This window comes from Puma concolor, chromosome C2, assembly GCF_028749965.1.
Source record: "Puma concolor isolate L17-30 chromosome C2, mPumCon1.1.hap2, whole genome shotgun sequence".
NCBI classification, from domain to species: Eukaryota; Metazoa; Chordata; class Mammalia; order Carnivora; family Felidae; genus Puma; species Puma concolor.
Genome location: NC_141675.1, coordinates 88,458,151 through 88,473,556, shown reverse-complemented (window position 1 = coordinate 88,473,556; position 15,406 = coordinate 88,458,151). Strand labels below are relative to the sequence as shown.

The window sequence follows — 15,406 nt, the reverse complement described above, 5'->3', positions numbered from 1 at the left end:
ACATACATCTGCTCCCATGCTTTTTTCTCCCTTTTGGTTTTAGTATTTTCTAGTTGGGAGCTGGGCAGAAGAAATTAATTATGATAGGGAATTTGTTAACATTCATGCATATATACACACATACACAGAAGTCATGCTGTTGAGAAGATTCTTGGACTGATCTGGAAGACAATTTCGTGGTAACAGTTCCTTGATTTGATACTCTTTGGCTGAAAATTTATAAAGTAAGCCAAGCTGTTGAGTGAAGCAACGTATTACATCTTCATTAGTGAAAAAAGATACGTTCATCAAGTTTATAGATGCAAATATGCTAAGTTTAGGATGTTGAAAAGAAATGAAAATTTAAATAACAAATTTAAAATAAGAGCAACAAAAAAAAGATATAATAAGAGCGGCAAGAACTAATAAAAAGAACGAACAAGAAAATGAGGCGAAAACGATATCTTTGCAAGGAAACAAAAAAGAATATCCTTATTTTCAAGAAATATGAGACAGAAAGGAGAAAACTAGTTAGCCCAACAGAGACCTAGTCAAGGGTCAATGGTACAAACAGGAAAACATAAACAGTAGAGATTATTCCAGACATAGAGGGAAAATATACATTTTTTAATTTAAAAAGACTAATAGGAGTTAGGCTAGAAATTTAATATTGCAAAAAAGAATTAAGCTAACAGACAACTCTATTAGACGAGAAGGAGGAAGTGAAGCAAACTGCACTGAATGGCAACAAATTTCTCCACCTCTAGAAACATCAAAAAGGTACACAGCTTTACACAGCTGCGTGTAAAGAAAAACAAAGCCAGAATAGAGGCAACTTGTAAAATGGTGATTTTTAAAATGTACTTTTATTGAAACTAGAAATCTAAGTGACTTGCATTCTAGGGTATGAAGATTATTAGTTCAAATTACTCAGAGGCCACTGACTCTATTTGAGAACTCTTGCAGAACTGGAGCAAAAAAACAAATTGACAGGAACTCAACTTTTTTTTGCCTGGTTAAGCAACAAAAGAAGTAAACCCATGGCTAAATATATACAAATATATATCAGCTGTATAGTAACAAGGATGCCAAAAAATAAGGGTAAGTCTTTTTAAACTAATCATTTATACTACAGCAGGTCTGACAGAAAGTTAAACTTACCATACAAGGGTTGGCACGTTCAGATTTGGCCTTTTCAACTATGATTCTGGGAGAGAATAAGCCCTGATGCCCTAAGGTATCCACTGAGTGTAATGAATTAACTTCTCTCCTATATATCTCCTATACTAGTAATATACCTTCCTTGAGAGAAGTTTGAGAACAATCCCTCAATTTTCTGGGTTGTCATTCAAATGAGGAACCTAGCTGAGAAAGGCTAGCAAAGAGTTAACAGAGATGAGAATTATAAAGGTTTTTCAAAAGTCATCCAGGTATGTGTAGCATCTTCAATACCGACTAAAGAGAAGATTTATCAGGCTTACAGATGATACAACGTTGGGGCCAGCACTTAGAAGAACATGATGCAAGAATTTCAAAGTATTGTGGTAAATCAGAGAATTAAAAATGTTCAAAGATACAAGATATGGAAATTAATTATCATTTAGGAGTATAACTGAAACATTTGAGAATTACAGTGGCTACTGACCAAAATGGATACTGAAATGAGAAAAGCCAACCCAACGCTTAGAATAAGATGTGAAAAACCTTGTTTCATGCTCAGCGCCAGGTAGGCTCTAGTAAGGGCTATATTTCTACTTGGGGGCTGTGGAGCCAAAATGGAAGGCAGAGAACTTGAGAAAGCTCAAAAGGATTAACAGACTGGGAAAGGCACATAAAACAACCAGAGTTTATTTAGGGAGAAGACAAGGGCAGCATCATAATAGTTTTCAAATATAAAGATTCTTTTTTAAAGACTGCTACGTAACTAGAAAATCTCTACTCTGGAAAGAAGAGAAGTAAGTGTAAGCCACAGGGTGTGGATCTAAGCCAGACAAGGGGAGAACCTTCTAACAGGGAAGATTATTAATAATTTCTTATATATCATATGATTAACAAATATGGAGTCACCATTCCTAGAGGCCTTCAAAAAATAAAATACCACAGGGTTGCAGGCCATATTCCAACTCTGTTATTAAGCTCAAAAGCAGCCACAGACAGTATATGAACAAATGGTAGTGGCTGTGTGCCAATAAATCTATTTCCAAAAAATGTGGCCTACAGGCCATAGCTTGTTGACCTCTACTAGAAGAAGGTTTTAGCAGTGACACTTCTGGGGACTGGGACTGAAATTATTTTAAATGCACATTAGAAAACAGAGTTAACTTTATATTATTTATCAGCCAAAGTAAAATAACTCATGACAAAAAAAATAACCTTTGGTAGGAAAATCAGAACAGCATATCAAACAGAATTTCAATATAAAGAATTAACGCAGACTCTGTATTTCTAGTATGGTAAATCTTCCAAAAATTTCAAGTAAAATTAATGTTAAATTCAAATAGTTTTATAAGCTTATGTATATTTCATGTAATCCTAGATTTCACACTGCTGTTGGACCAATCTATTGGAAAATTTCAAGTTCCTGGTGTATTACGGTAACAAGAGATACCTTAAGAAGCATGAAGGCAGAAGAATGAGGCAGGGTAGCAGCACAGCCCACTTGATTCAACCCTGACAGCGACTAAATTTTAAAAGAGAAAGGGAAGAAACAAACAAAAGGCAGCATTTATGTTAGCAAAATGTCAGTCAGGCAGGCAGATCCGGTCAATGAAATTAGAAAAGGAAAGGTCATGGACAAACTTTCAAATGGTTCACTAAAATATTGATAGGGCAGAAGGAATACTAGGGGGAAAAAAACGCCTAACTTAATAAAACGGTTTTCCCATCTGTATAATTCAAACCATCTCAATACTTCATACCACATTAACCAAGAAATGAAAGGGCTTTTGGCTTTCGGCTTGGAGGAGGCCAAGGTGCAACTGTCTTTGGTCATCTCAAATCCAGGTTCATCCAACACCAGCTGCCTCCATTATGCTGCCTAAATTTGACCCCAGCGACATCAAAGCCATACACCTGAGGTGCACTGGTGGGGACGCCAGTGCCACATTTGCCGTGGCCCCCAAGATCAGCCCCCTGGGTTTGTCTCCAAAAAGGTTGGTGATGACATTGCCAAGGCAACTGGTGATTGGAAGGGTCTCAGGATTACAGTGAAACTGACCATTCATTCAGAACAGACAGGCTCATACTGAAGTGGTGCCTTCTGCCTCTGCCCTGATTATCAAAGCTCTCAAGGAACCACCAAGAGACACAAAGCAGAACAACGTTAAGCACAGTGGAACCATCATTTTCTATGAGATTGTCAACGCTGCCTGACGGATGTGGCACTGATCTTTAGCTAGAGAACTCTCTGGAACCATAAAGAGATCCTGGGGACTGCTCAATCTGTGGGCTGCAATGTTGATGGCCACCACCCTCATGACATCATAGATGACATCAACAGTGGAACAGTGGAATGTTCAGCTAGTTAAGAACTACAAAGGAAAATATTTTGATAAATGATAGTTTGACAACCAAAAACAGGGCAGGCATGATTTATTAAAAGTGGTTTTAAATAGAACTAAAACTAAGAACATCAAAATTGTTGAGCAAAATTGCCTTAGAAACTACCAAGACTTGTGCTATTCCTCTTATGGGGAAACAAATCCAGTCAAAGAGCTCATTTTAACTGAGCAGAACTGGCATGAGTAAAGACACTATTTTTTCAACACTGATCCAAATTAGAGTTATTATAATTCCATATACCAGCTCTGATGTGAAAAAACAGAGGAATGAGGATTCTGTGTCATGCCTTGCAGATGAACCAGCATTTCATTTCTGCCTCTATGTCCAAATGACCTACATGAGTGTAAGAGGAATTTTCCTTTTCTTTGAATCCTTTATCCTTTCACCAACCTACATACAACTAGAAATATTAGATGTATCTGTCAAGTATATTAAAGGTATAATTAGAGACAGTAAGTGTTAGAATCTATTGTACAGAATTATGATTACAGATAAAACCCAAAACATGACAATTCTTTAATTTGGTAAAGAGTGGAAATCAGAGAAGACAGGACTTTCATCACAAAGGGCACTGGATAAGATTGGACCTATTACAACAACAAAATGCCAGTCAGTCTTAAATATATTGAAATCTTTATACGTTAAATAACTTTTAAAAATTTAAACTAGGATCACAAATATGTGAATCATGGAACAAATGACCTTATTAAGCACATGTGGGTGTTTAGAAAAACGTGTGTAGATGATCAATAAAACGAATACAACAATTTTTAATGACAGTTGATAGATAGCAATGTTTCTTTTTGGGGAGGGTGGGCAAAAAAATTTTTTTTAAAGTAACATTGTAACCTAATCTATCAAAGGAAATATACCAAAGAACAAGATTGTGACAACAGTCATATCGTCACCTCTTCAGTTTTCCTGGGCCTCCTTATAACCAAATGTACAGAAATTACTGTCAATCTCAAACATAAAAAGGCTAAAAGCAACTATTTTGGCAAAGGAGGACAAAAAAAGTGGAAAAGAAGAGGATGCGAAATGAGCCTAGATACTCTCTAGTTTCTAGAGATACAGATGCGGATTGGATGTAGATGAAAACAACAGAAGCCTGGAGGGCAGCCCTAAGAGAATGTTAGTGTCATGGATATTAAACATCACTAATACTTATTTCAGATCTTGTATTTCAAGGTCTTTAAATGAAATCCAACATTTACACCTTGCTATACATCATCAGACCTTTTCATCATGAAACAATTTAATGAGCATTTTCAGATGCATAGCATTTATGTGTTCATTCAGGAAATATTTATTGAGCACTTAATATATCCCAGGAACGATGACAGGAACTGAGTATACATAGGTAAATGCAACAGAGATTATCCCTGTGCCCATGAAGTTTAGAGTCTGGTAGTCTAATAGGGAAGAGACCTAAAACAATAAACATCCACCTAAATGAACTATGAAGAGAAAAAATAACAGTGGAGACAAATTTGATTTGGGGGTTGTAGGCTACAGAAGAGTCATTTTTAAAGATCTAACATTTAAGCAGATACTTGATAGATGAGTAGAAATTAACCAAGGAGTAATATACAGGGAGGGAGAGGCATTCCGTGCTGAGGGAAATAGCATGTGCAAAAGGTTGTGAGGTAGAAACAGGCTTGCTGTATTTGAAAAGCTGAAAAAATGCTGGTGCAGAATGAGCCCTGAGCCCAGAGATGAGAGAGAGTATGCAGGGGCTTGCAGGCTGTGTTAAGAAGGACTTTATTCTACCATATGAAGCTACTGAAGAGAAGTCTTGAGAAAAGCAGAGGTATGATTTAAAAATACAACTCTTTCTGCAAAGTGTTGGATACTATTTGGCATACAAAAATATGTGAGACACTGTCCTTTTAAAGGCCATCTCATTTAGGTCAAACATGAATATTGATAAGTAAAATACAAGGGTATGTGTTTTGAAAATGGCTGAAAGACATTTCAAATTTCACACCAAGGGGATCTGTTTTTCCAAATTCCACTTTTTCCTTGACAAAGAAGTGTGGCCACTCAGACTTATGTCACTTCCTATACATTATTAAATCTCATCTTCAGTCTCCTAAATTGCTTTCCATTATAGTGTGAGAGGCAATATACTATGGTGCTTAATAAATAGTAGGTTCTCAAGTCAGCCAGATCTGGATTTGAACCCAATCTTGCACTTACTAGCTATGTGACCTCGGACAAATCTCATTCTGGACAAAATATCTGTGCCTCGGTAATCATTTGTAAGATGGTGATCAGTTTAACCTTAACTTTTAAGATCGCTGTGAGGAATAAATGAGATAATTCTGGTAAAGTGTCTGGATCATCACAGGCTCTCAGTATTTTTTTCCATTAATTTAGATCATTTGCTTCTCATATCAATTAATTTCCACAAAAACTCCAGAAGGTGGTGGTTTTATTTACCTGTAAGACTGCCCAGTTAAAATGTGCTTTATCCATCTCAAAGGAAATGATAACTGCAGAACATACAGAAATTTTGACAATGGACGTTTAGGTAAGAAGGACCTCCTGCTGAAGTATGCACTTCACGCAGGAGTATGTACAAGGGCAGCAGTTACCAGCACATGAGACAGGAATTGCTACACACAGACTTTTGAACTGCTAGTTTTCAATACTACTATAAAAAATATCATAAAACATGATGGGGAAAGCAATTATGTGAATGTTAGAATTCTCTTGCCAGGCTGACAAAAGTAAGATTTTTCAATACTGCTCTTATGTTATACTCATTTTCTGCTGAAGAAACAGGCAATAAAAGTAAACTGTGTTATAAAACGATCAGTAGATAACATTCCGAGTTAATGTTTCCCAAAGTTTAAAAAATGGGCATAGAGGGATAATCTTGAGACATAAGTATTTTTGAAAAGTTTGGGATTTTCAGTAGCTTAATATAGACAATAAAATAGGATGGCAAATATACAGTTGTGTAATTAGTGTCATGCAGGAAGGAAATCCATTTAACACACAGGTGACTCATGAGCCAAATTAATGATTAATAAAGTAAGTGCACCTAGAATTAGAAATGACGTCTAAAAAAGTAATGTGTCCTCTCCTCCCAACCCACATCCAAAGCCAATATGGTTTGCAGTGTGAATGTTTTACTTTTGGAAACACTAACAAAGGTATTTGAATCATAGCTGCAGAACACTGGAACGCTGGTAAGTCATGAAGAGTAAAGCAGGGAAACAGTTCTAGCTATTTATAAAGTATTTAGTAATGACGCTCATCATGTTTTATGGTACGTAGATAATTTCTGAATGAAAAGTGTAATTACTATTCTCCAAACTCTAGATATAACAATATATAACTCCGTTTTGTGCAAGGCTCTTACCACTAACAAGGCACTATCATCAGTGTGCTGAGACCTTCTGGATGGGAAGGGACACTGGAGAGGCAGAGAGAAAGGAAGCAATGTCAAAAACAAACGATGCACACACGTGACATATTTCACAAATAACACAAGCAAAGAGGTATATTAAGACATAATGAAGATGCTAACATATAGGATTGCATTCACAATCATTTTGAATTCATGTATCATAAAAGCTAATAAATTGATTCTGAGTAATGATTTTCTTCCAAACAGCTTAATTCCAAATATGATCTGATTGCTTAAAAACTGACTAAAGCAAGGAGGGAACAGGGATTATTCTCTATTCACAGAAGAGAAAGCTGAAGTATAGGCATAGCAGTAACAAAGAATTTGTGGTTATTTAATGAGTTAGTCACAAATTAAAACAATAAACCCAAGAGTCATGATTTCTAGCCTATGCATCTCTTCATTACCTTTCTCAGACAAGAGGACAACTAGAAATTTAAAAATTGTACACCATATTTTCCTGAGAAGCTTTAAGTTTTAAATAATGAATTTCTCCAGAATGATCATTAAGAAGGAAATTTGGGGGTAAGAAAAGAAGAGGTTATTAACTTATCAAACTTTGTCAAAGGTTTGTTCCTTTATTATTACCATGTGAACAAAAGATGACTGAAAAGGCTGAGTGAATCTTTCAGGTATAAGAACAAGGCCTAAATTCTGAGATAAACAAGAAGCAGTAATCGTATGTCTAGTCAATAAGGAAAAAAAACTTTATAATGGATCATTTAAAACATTTCAAACAATGCATTTTACATTCCAGAATCACTTGTGCTTTAAAAACTCTATGGTGAAACTTAATGCTTGTCAAACCCTGTGTGTTAGGTTTTCACATAATTTATTTTACAGAAAACAGATTCAAAATTCACATGAAACAATGCCTTTAAGCATTTTTAAGGAAGCGGTGATCATAAACTGAAAACATGAGAAGGCAAAATATAAAGAAAAATGGCTTTAAAAACCGACTACAATACAAATACTTATTTAATAAGTTACATTTTAACAGATCAAAATAGGTATATTTTAAAAAAGGTTAAGCAATTAATTTTACATGTTAACTTGTAATGAAAATGTACTATTTAATATTATAAAACTACTGTGTACACCGTGTAATCAATAACACACACACTCAGGAATATGAGCCCTGGAGCTGAGATATATGTGGTATCTTTTTGTTCAATACCAACACCATGTACCAGTGCCAGATAGAGCTCCCAGGATGACTTCTCACTACACAGTATGGTTTGAAAATGGATGAAGGAGAAGATACTTCTGGTGGGGATGGAAGAAAGAAAGAAATAACCTCCAGATGGATTCGTATAGACTAAAAAATCCTTGATCTATAAACTTGGATAAACTCCCTGGCCCGTGTCTTCTTCTCCTGAGTAAGTAGAATTTTGTGAGGAGAAAAGGAAAATGGCAATATTTTGATCACTGAAAACACATGATAATCACATGCAAACATTTCATTTCCATTGTAATAAAAAATTCCAAAGGAAAGGTGGTTATATAGACTTACCTCACCATCTAAGGGGGATTGTTGTTTTTGTGGACTTTGTGATGCTTTGTGCTATATATCCCCAAGACCCCCCAAAAGAGGGAAGTTGGTTAGAATCTGAAACACTGGAAATGATAAATTCTATTTACCAAAATAATCACCCACATTAATTTCTGTCTCTCTTGTGTGCAGCACTTTGCCAGATTTACTGGTCGGAAGATGTCACCCTTTCCCTTAAACAGTTTACAATTTAAACAAGGAAGATCAATAAACTAACAGACAGTATTTCATATGTCTATAAGCATCTACAAAAATACAAAAAGCATGTTTTTTATATGTACATGCAAACAAACATAGTCCCAATCAGAATAGTGATCTCTCACTATATTCTCTCAATGAACTCATGCTCTCTTTCTCTAGTGCTAACACCTTTAGCTTTCTCTCATCGGCCAATTTTCAGGTTTGCGTTTTCAACTGCCTGTGGAAACTCTCTATTTGGAAACCCATGGTCACCTCATGTTCAAAAACAAACTCATAAATTCCCAGATTAACTGGCTCTTTTCCCCAATTTGCTAATTTCTATTACTATGTCAAATAATAATTATACCACCTGTAGAGTCAGTGTTTTACAATGTATTCTTATATACATTATCTCAAGTGATTCTTTTTACTCTCTAAGATACACAAACATCATAATCATATTCTTTTTAAAAATTTTTAAATGTTTATTTATTTTTGGGACAGAGAGAGAGAGAGCAGGAGAGGGACAGAGAGAGAGAGGTGGAGACACAGAATCGGAAGCAGGCTCCAGGCTCTGAGCTGTGAGCAGAGCCCATTGTGAGGCTTGAACTCATAAACTGTGAGATCATGACCTGAGCTGAAGTCGGACGCTTAACTGACTGAGCCACCCAGGCACCCCCATAATCATATTCATTTAAGGACAAAAGAACTGGGGACAAAAGAAGTTATATGACATGTGCAAAGTCCATAAATTTGTAAGTAGCATAAATGAGATTTGCCCCTATATCTTCTGACTCCAAATCCTACATTCTTTCCACAAAACTAGACTCCTTTTCAAACTCTTCTTTTAGCCTCAAAATCTTGCTTTGGGATCTCCTTTATTTTCCTACTCTTCTTCAATGATTTATTCAACATTCACTACATCTATGTATAAAACATAATAATGTCTCTCTTAAAATCTCTAATTTATAAAATCCATTGTGGTGGTAGGGGGCACAGCACTCAGCACACTAGTAGAAGTACTAGGTGCACCTATAAGAATTCTGAAATAGTTAATATTTAATAGTTAAATACTACACCTATGAGGAAACTAAAGGCACAGTATGATTCAGTAACTTTCCCAAAGCCAAGCACATAATGAGTAGCAAAGCTGGATTCAAATTCATATTTCTGATTCTTTTTTTTAAGTTTATTTACTTATTTTTTTAGATTTTTTTAGGTTTATTTATTTTGAGAGAGAGAGCGAGCGAGCACAGCAGGCGAGGGGCAGAGAGGAGGAGAGACAGAATCCCAAGCAAGCTCCACACCATCAGTGTAGAACCCAATGTGGGGCTCAAACTCATGAACTGTGAGATCATGACCTGAGCCAAAATCCAAGAGCTGGATGCTGAACTGACTGAACCATCCAGGCCGCCCCTATTTACTTATTTTTGAGAGAGAGAGAGAGAGAGAGAGAGAGAGAGAGAGAGAGAGAGCAAGCAGGGGAGAAGAAGGGGGAGGGAGAGAGGGAGAGAATCTCAAGCAGGCTCTGCACTGTCAGTGCACAGAACCTGACGTGGGGCTCAAACGCATGAACCGCTGAGAGCATGACCTGAGCTGAAATCAAGAGTCAGACACTTAACCGACTGAGCCACCCAAGTGCCCTCAGAAATATCTGGGCTCTTACCATTGTGTAACACTGCCTCTCCTTAGGAACCTCAGAAATCTTCTGGTGTTATGCCTTCATTCTGCACCCTAGTCTGACTTGCAATTACTATTTCATTTTCCTCATCGCTTTCTAACAGATTCAAACACAAGCAGATTAGTTTTTAGGAAGTATCTTTCCTCTCATGTTTTTCTCCTGCTTAAGAACTTACAACTGTTCTCTTCTACCTAACAGATCAAGATCAAACTCTTATTTGACATTTAATCAAAACTGTCTACAATGTGATTATCTCTTACTAGCTATGTGATGTCTACAGAAGGCAAGTTAAATGATAAATGAGTTAATGTAGAATGCACAGAATAGTGCTTAGGATATGGTATGTGTCAGCCATCATTATTTACTGACAGTCAGTATAGCATTCTGATCACAGATGAGGGTTTGGAGCCAGCCTTCTTTTTTCTTTAAAGAAACTTTTCATTTTTGGTCAACCTTACTTCCATTTTCTGTTCAGCCTGTCTTGAGAACCCTTGCTCTGCCACTAACTAGGTGAGTATTTAACCTAGGCAAACTGTCATCCTCTCTGAGCTTTAGAGATCATCATCATGGGCTTGATACATTTGAAAAAAAGAGAATTTTATCATGTGTACGATACTTAAAGAAAATGGTCTTTGGCTAGTTGAAACACAAGAGAGAAAGCTTTTGGAGGCCAAGAATGATTCATTCATTCAATCATTCCGTTAACAAATCTTTACTGAACTTTACTATGGGCTGACACCTGCTAACATCTAGGGATGGAGCGGCAAATAAGACAGATACACTCCCGGTCTTCATGGTATTTACAGATAAATGGAAGAGACAGATATCGAACAAACAAAAATAGAAATCACTATTATGAAGAGAAAAATCCAAGGTGACTTCCAAACAAAAAGACTCTAAATGATACAGGCAAAAAAAAAAAGAACCAGGTTTAGATGAACTGTAGAGGCTGCAAACTTTTAAAAAACAAAAAAAGAAAGAAAAAGTATTAACAGGGGTTGCTACCCGAGTAGGTGTGGAGAGAACAGAAAGGAAAGAATCAAAGATGATTCTAAAGTATTAAGCCTGTGACCCTCACACAGTTTTGGTGCTCACCAGAGTGAGGAAGTCAGATGGGCTCAGATAACAATAGTTCACATCTGCATGGCACTTTAAGGTTTACATGGCACTGGCACTTTCGTGATCTTATCGATCTTTATTAACAGACTGAAGACATGGCAGGTGGAGAGTAAAGTGAGATGTCTAAAGATAGATTGCTAATTAAGAAGAAGAGACTACTGTCTCAAGTACAAGATGATCACTTCTCAGCCTACCCTACAGGAGGACAATTCATCTAATCACAAGCAGGAGACAGTTATGCTATATACTCAAGATTCCTTACAGTGAGAAAAAAGAATGTTGACACTTTAAGACAAACACTGACAGCCTCAGCAAAACAAATAAGCACTTACTTCTAAAACTCTTTAGGAATTTCAATGAAATTTGACAAAATTTCACCTTGACAAAGTCCAGGACAGCATCTCTTTGAATTTGCTTGGTCCTTATTTTCTCTTCCTCATACTGTAGGGCCGCAAGCTGTGCCTCTCTCCGAGTACGCTCTACTAATTGTTCTCTTCTCCGAAGAATTTCCAAGTCTGCATGTGATAACTGGAACAAAAGTATTTTGCATGTGCAAGTGGGGCTAAAGGTTAACTTATCAATATTCTTAATCAATTTAGGGAACTACTACTTACTCAAGCAATTTCTACTTTGCAGTCACCTAACATTTCTTTAAATGTGTGTACTGCTGATCATCTCCCATCTTTTCACACTGTGTTCTTATTTGCACTATAAAGCCATCATGTCAGTAAAGATTTATTTTCTGTCTAGGGTCTAAAAGCACCGTTAGCCAAGTATCAGGTTCACATGTTACATTAACTGTATTTTACAGGCGACAGGTAGTAAAGTTTACAGATGTCTGGCAATTAATGGTAATTTAAGCATTATAAAAATAGAAAATCATTTTAGTTTAAAAAAAATCAAAACTAAAACAGAAAAACAGCAACAACAACAACAAATTTACCTGACTGTGACTTGGTGACAGTGACATGAGAGAAGATGGCTCAGATGAAACCCTGACCCAAAAAAGAAAAAAAGGAAAGAGAAAATTCTTTGGTAAGGCAGGCAGTATATAAAAGACAAGTAAAATTTTATTGTTAATGTAGCTTTCTATTAATCAATAGGCAAACTGGTCAGCAATGAAAGACTGACTGCATTTTGTAAACCTGAGCCCAAGTCATTAAATTAAGCTACAGGAATACCTGATGTCGCCAACTCACATTTCATGTGATGATATCACTGATCAAGCTACAGAGAGTCAACAACAATCTATGTCAGCCAGTGCTGACCAGACATTTGAGATCACTTTTCAAATAGCATCATTTCTTAAGAGCATACATAACTATTATCTTTTTCATTACCATGGCTGAAACAAGATACATGTAAATAGAGATCGTTTTATATACAAAGTTATTTTATCAACCAAAATCTGGAATATGGCAGAACCTGGCCACTGTACCTGCGCTCCTCCTCCCATCTTCAACCGAGGTAGCAATTTTAATAACAAAAGTAAAGATTCTGTTGATTTTTATTTTTAAGAAAAAGACGAAACCTGATTTGTTGCTTAAAAAAAAAAAAAAAAAAAACAGTAAAAGTTGCTTCTCAGTTTTATCAGTGCTAAATCTTTTTTTCAAGGATTTTATTTATTTATTTATTTTTAAGTAATTTCTATACCCAAAGTGGGGCTCAAAACTCACAACCCTGAGATCAGGAATTGCATGTTCTACCAACTGAGCCAGCCGGGTGCCTCTACCAATGCTAAATCTTACAATTTGGTGTTTATCTTTTTTCCTGAATTGGATTTAGTGTTTCAAGTGTCTGCTACTCATTTGTGTCTCTGAACTAACAATGTTGGGAATAAGTCGCTTTTTGACATTTAGCACCTAAAAGTTTAAACTATGATTACTCGCCCGTCAGGTTGATTTTAATGCATTCGATCGGTGTGTTACAAGGCAAGATAAGAAAAAAAAAAAGTCCCCCAAATCCCTCAAAGCTCTAGTAGTTTTATGATTCGTGTCATTTTTTTGTACAATATTTTTCAGATGCGAACATAGAAACGAACAATCCTTGAGCTCCTACCATGCCCTACATATGCCCTGTGAAGTACTTTATGCATAGTGTTTCTCAATTACTCCTCATGCAATCTTATGGAGTAAGAACTATTAGAATCTTCACTCTATATTTGGGAAGCTGAGAAATGGAAGTTAAGTAACTTTTCCAAGGTGATGCAGCCAGTAGTCCTTACTTATCTGATTTGAATTCTTATCTCTGACTTGATGGTAGTTTGCTCTCTCATCTTCTAGGTACGCAGCCTATGAGAACTGGAGAGGCCTGAGAAATCATGGAGTCCAAACCACTAACTTTACAAAGGAGAAATCTGAGGCCCTCAGAGGTTTAGTGATGGTTACTGTAGGCAGAGCCTGGATGAGAATTCAAGCCACCTGACTTGGAGATTAGTGGCTGATACTATACCACACCTCCCCACTCTACAGCGGCAGAATGTAGGAAGGAGAAAGTGAAGAGCACAGAGATCTAAAAGCAATATGGACACACATACAGAAAAAAAGGACCTGCAATGGCCAAAACTAAGCTGTGAAAGTTAAAGATGGTGGCAGAGCATGAAGCATGGCATATGAGAGAATAAAAGTGGTAGCGAAGAAGGCGTCTGAGAACTGACAGCTCCCTCAAGCCGATCACCAGGTGCTAATATGGGCCCCTCATGGCTTGGGTGCTCCTTGGTGCCACCACGCTGCTTCATTTGTACATCTGACCTTTTCATCTATGAGTATGTTTCTCAATAGCAGTGTCACAACATTTTGGATAAATTTTCTGTTATACGAGATTGTCCTGTACGTTACAGGTAGTTTAGTCTTAATGCCAGTAACACCTTTGGCAACCAAGTCCCATCAAATAAACACATTTTTCAAATATCCACTACAACCTATTGAGAAACACTGGCTTACCCTAAACTTTCCTAAACTAAAAAATATAATATGTAAAAAAGCAAAATTTAAGTCACACTACTGTTCTCTTTCTTTCCACATTTCTTTTCTTATGTTGGTTCCAAATCTTTGAATAATTCACAAAATTCTTTTTTTTAATTTTAATGCATAAAAAAATGTTTTGGAAAAAAAATTGTTTTATATAACCTCAAGAGTCTGGCCATATTTCTTACTTTATTAAAATAATTAAAATACCCCCAAAAAAGTTTTGACAGAATAAATTATAATTAAAAAAATTTTTTTTAATGTTTATTTATTTATGAGAGAGAGAGAGAGAGAGACAGAGTGCGAGCAGGGGAGGAGCAGAGAGAGAGAAGGAGACACAGGATCTGAAGCAGGCTCCAGGCTCTGAGCTGTCAGCACAGAGCCCAACGTGGGTCTCCAACCTGCGAACCGCGAGATCATGACCTGAGTTGAAGTCTGACGCTTAACCAACTGGACCACCTAGGTGCCCCATAATTTTTTAAAGGTACAGAATAAATTACTCAATAACTCCCTTAGGCAAGGTTTAAAATAAAACTGAAGCTGGGCAAAAAACTTCCTTCAATTTTTACTAATCTTTCCCAACCTTTATCACTCCTAGTCAGTACATTCTTAGTCAAAAGTTTAGAGAAAAGTGGGCTGGTGGGGTAAGATTTAGCTGGGATATAACCAATAAAGAATGAGACACAAGTGAGTCTGGGAGTAGCAACATGGTATCGTAGTTAAAGGCATGGACTTTAGAATTAGTTGTGACCGAGTTCGAATCCAGGGTTTGTCACTTGCTAGTGGATGGCTGTGAATATAAATGGAAAACTACTAGGTCTGAAAGCACAGGCTCAGGTAAGCGAAGAATTCCTCAGTACTGGCAGAGCAAAAATTTCTAAAAAGTAGTAAAAACAGGAACTCTGGGTTAAGGTTTAGTAGACAGATTTTTGGCTCCTATGATCTCCACC

General features: G+C 36.6%; 1 protein-coding gene, 1 long non-coding RNA gene and 1 pseudogene across 11 annotated transcripts in view; 2 read left to right on the top strand and 1 right to left on the bottom strand.

The window, feature by feature from the left end:
• The window catches only part of LRCH3 (leucine rich repeats and calponin homology domain containing 3), a 125,497-nt gene that overhangs the window by 27,591 nt on the left and 82,500 nt on the right, over positions 1-15,406 (bottom strand). For 5 of the 10 annotated variants that reach the window (XM_086675147.1, XM_086675155.1, XM_086675146.1 and 2 more), the window contains exons 11-15: positions 12,434-12,485; positions 11,869-12,018; positions 8,472-8,522; positions 6,911-6,964; positions 2,588-2,659 (exon numbers count right to left, since the gene is read on the bottom strand). In XM_086675147.1, coding sequence (XP_086531273.1) covers positions 2,588-2,659; positions 6,911-6,964; positions 8,472-8,522; positions 11,869-12,018; positions 12,434-12,485 — 379 coding nt within the window. The remainder of the gene's footprint in view (positions 1-2,587; positions 2,660-6,910; positions 6,965-8,471; positions 8,523-11,868; positions 12,019-12,433; positions 12,486-15,406) is intronic. The other 5 variants (XM_086675148.1, XM_086675153.1, XM_086675152.1 and 2 more) reach the window with 4 other exon arrangements.
• On the top strand, positions 2,602-3,595 carry LOC147577403 (large ribosomal subunit protein uL11 pseudogene; annotated as a pseudogene).
• Positions 9,191-14,483, top strand: LOC147577402 (uncharacterized). The gene is made up of 2 exons (XR_015240234.1): positions 9,191-9,445; positions 13,773-14,483. It is a non-coding gene; the product is annotated as an uncharacterized LOC147577402 (long non-coding RNA).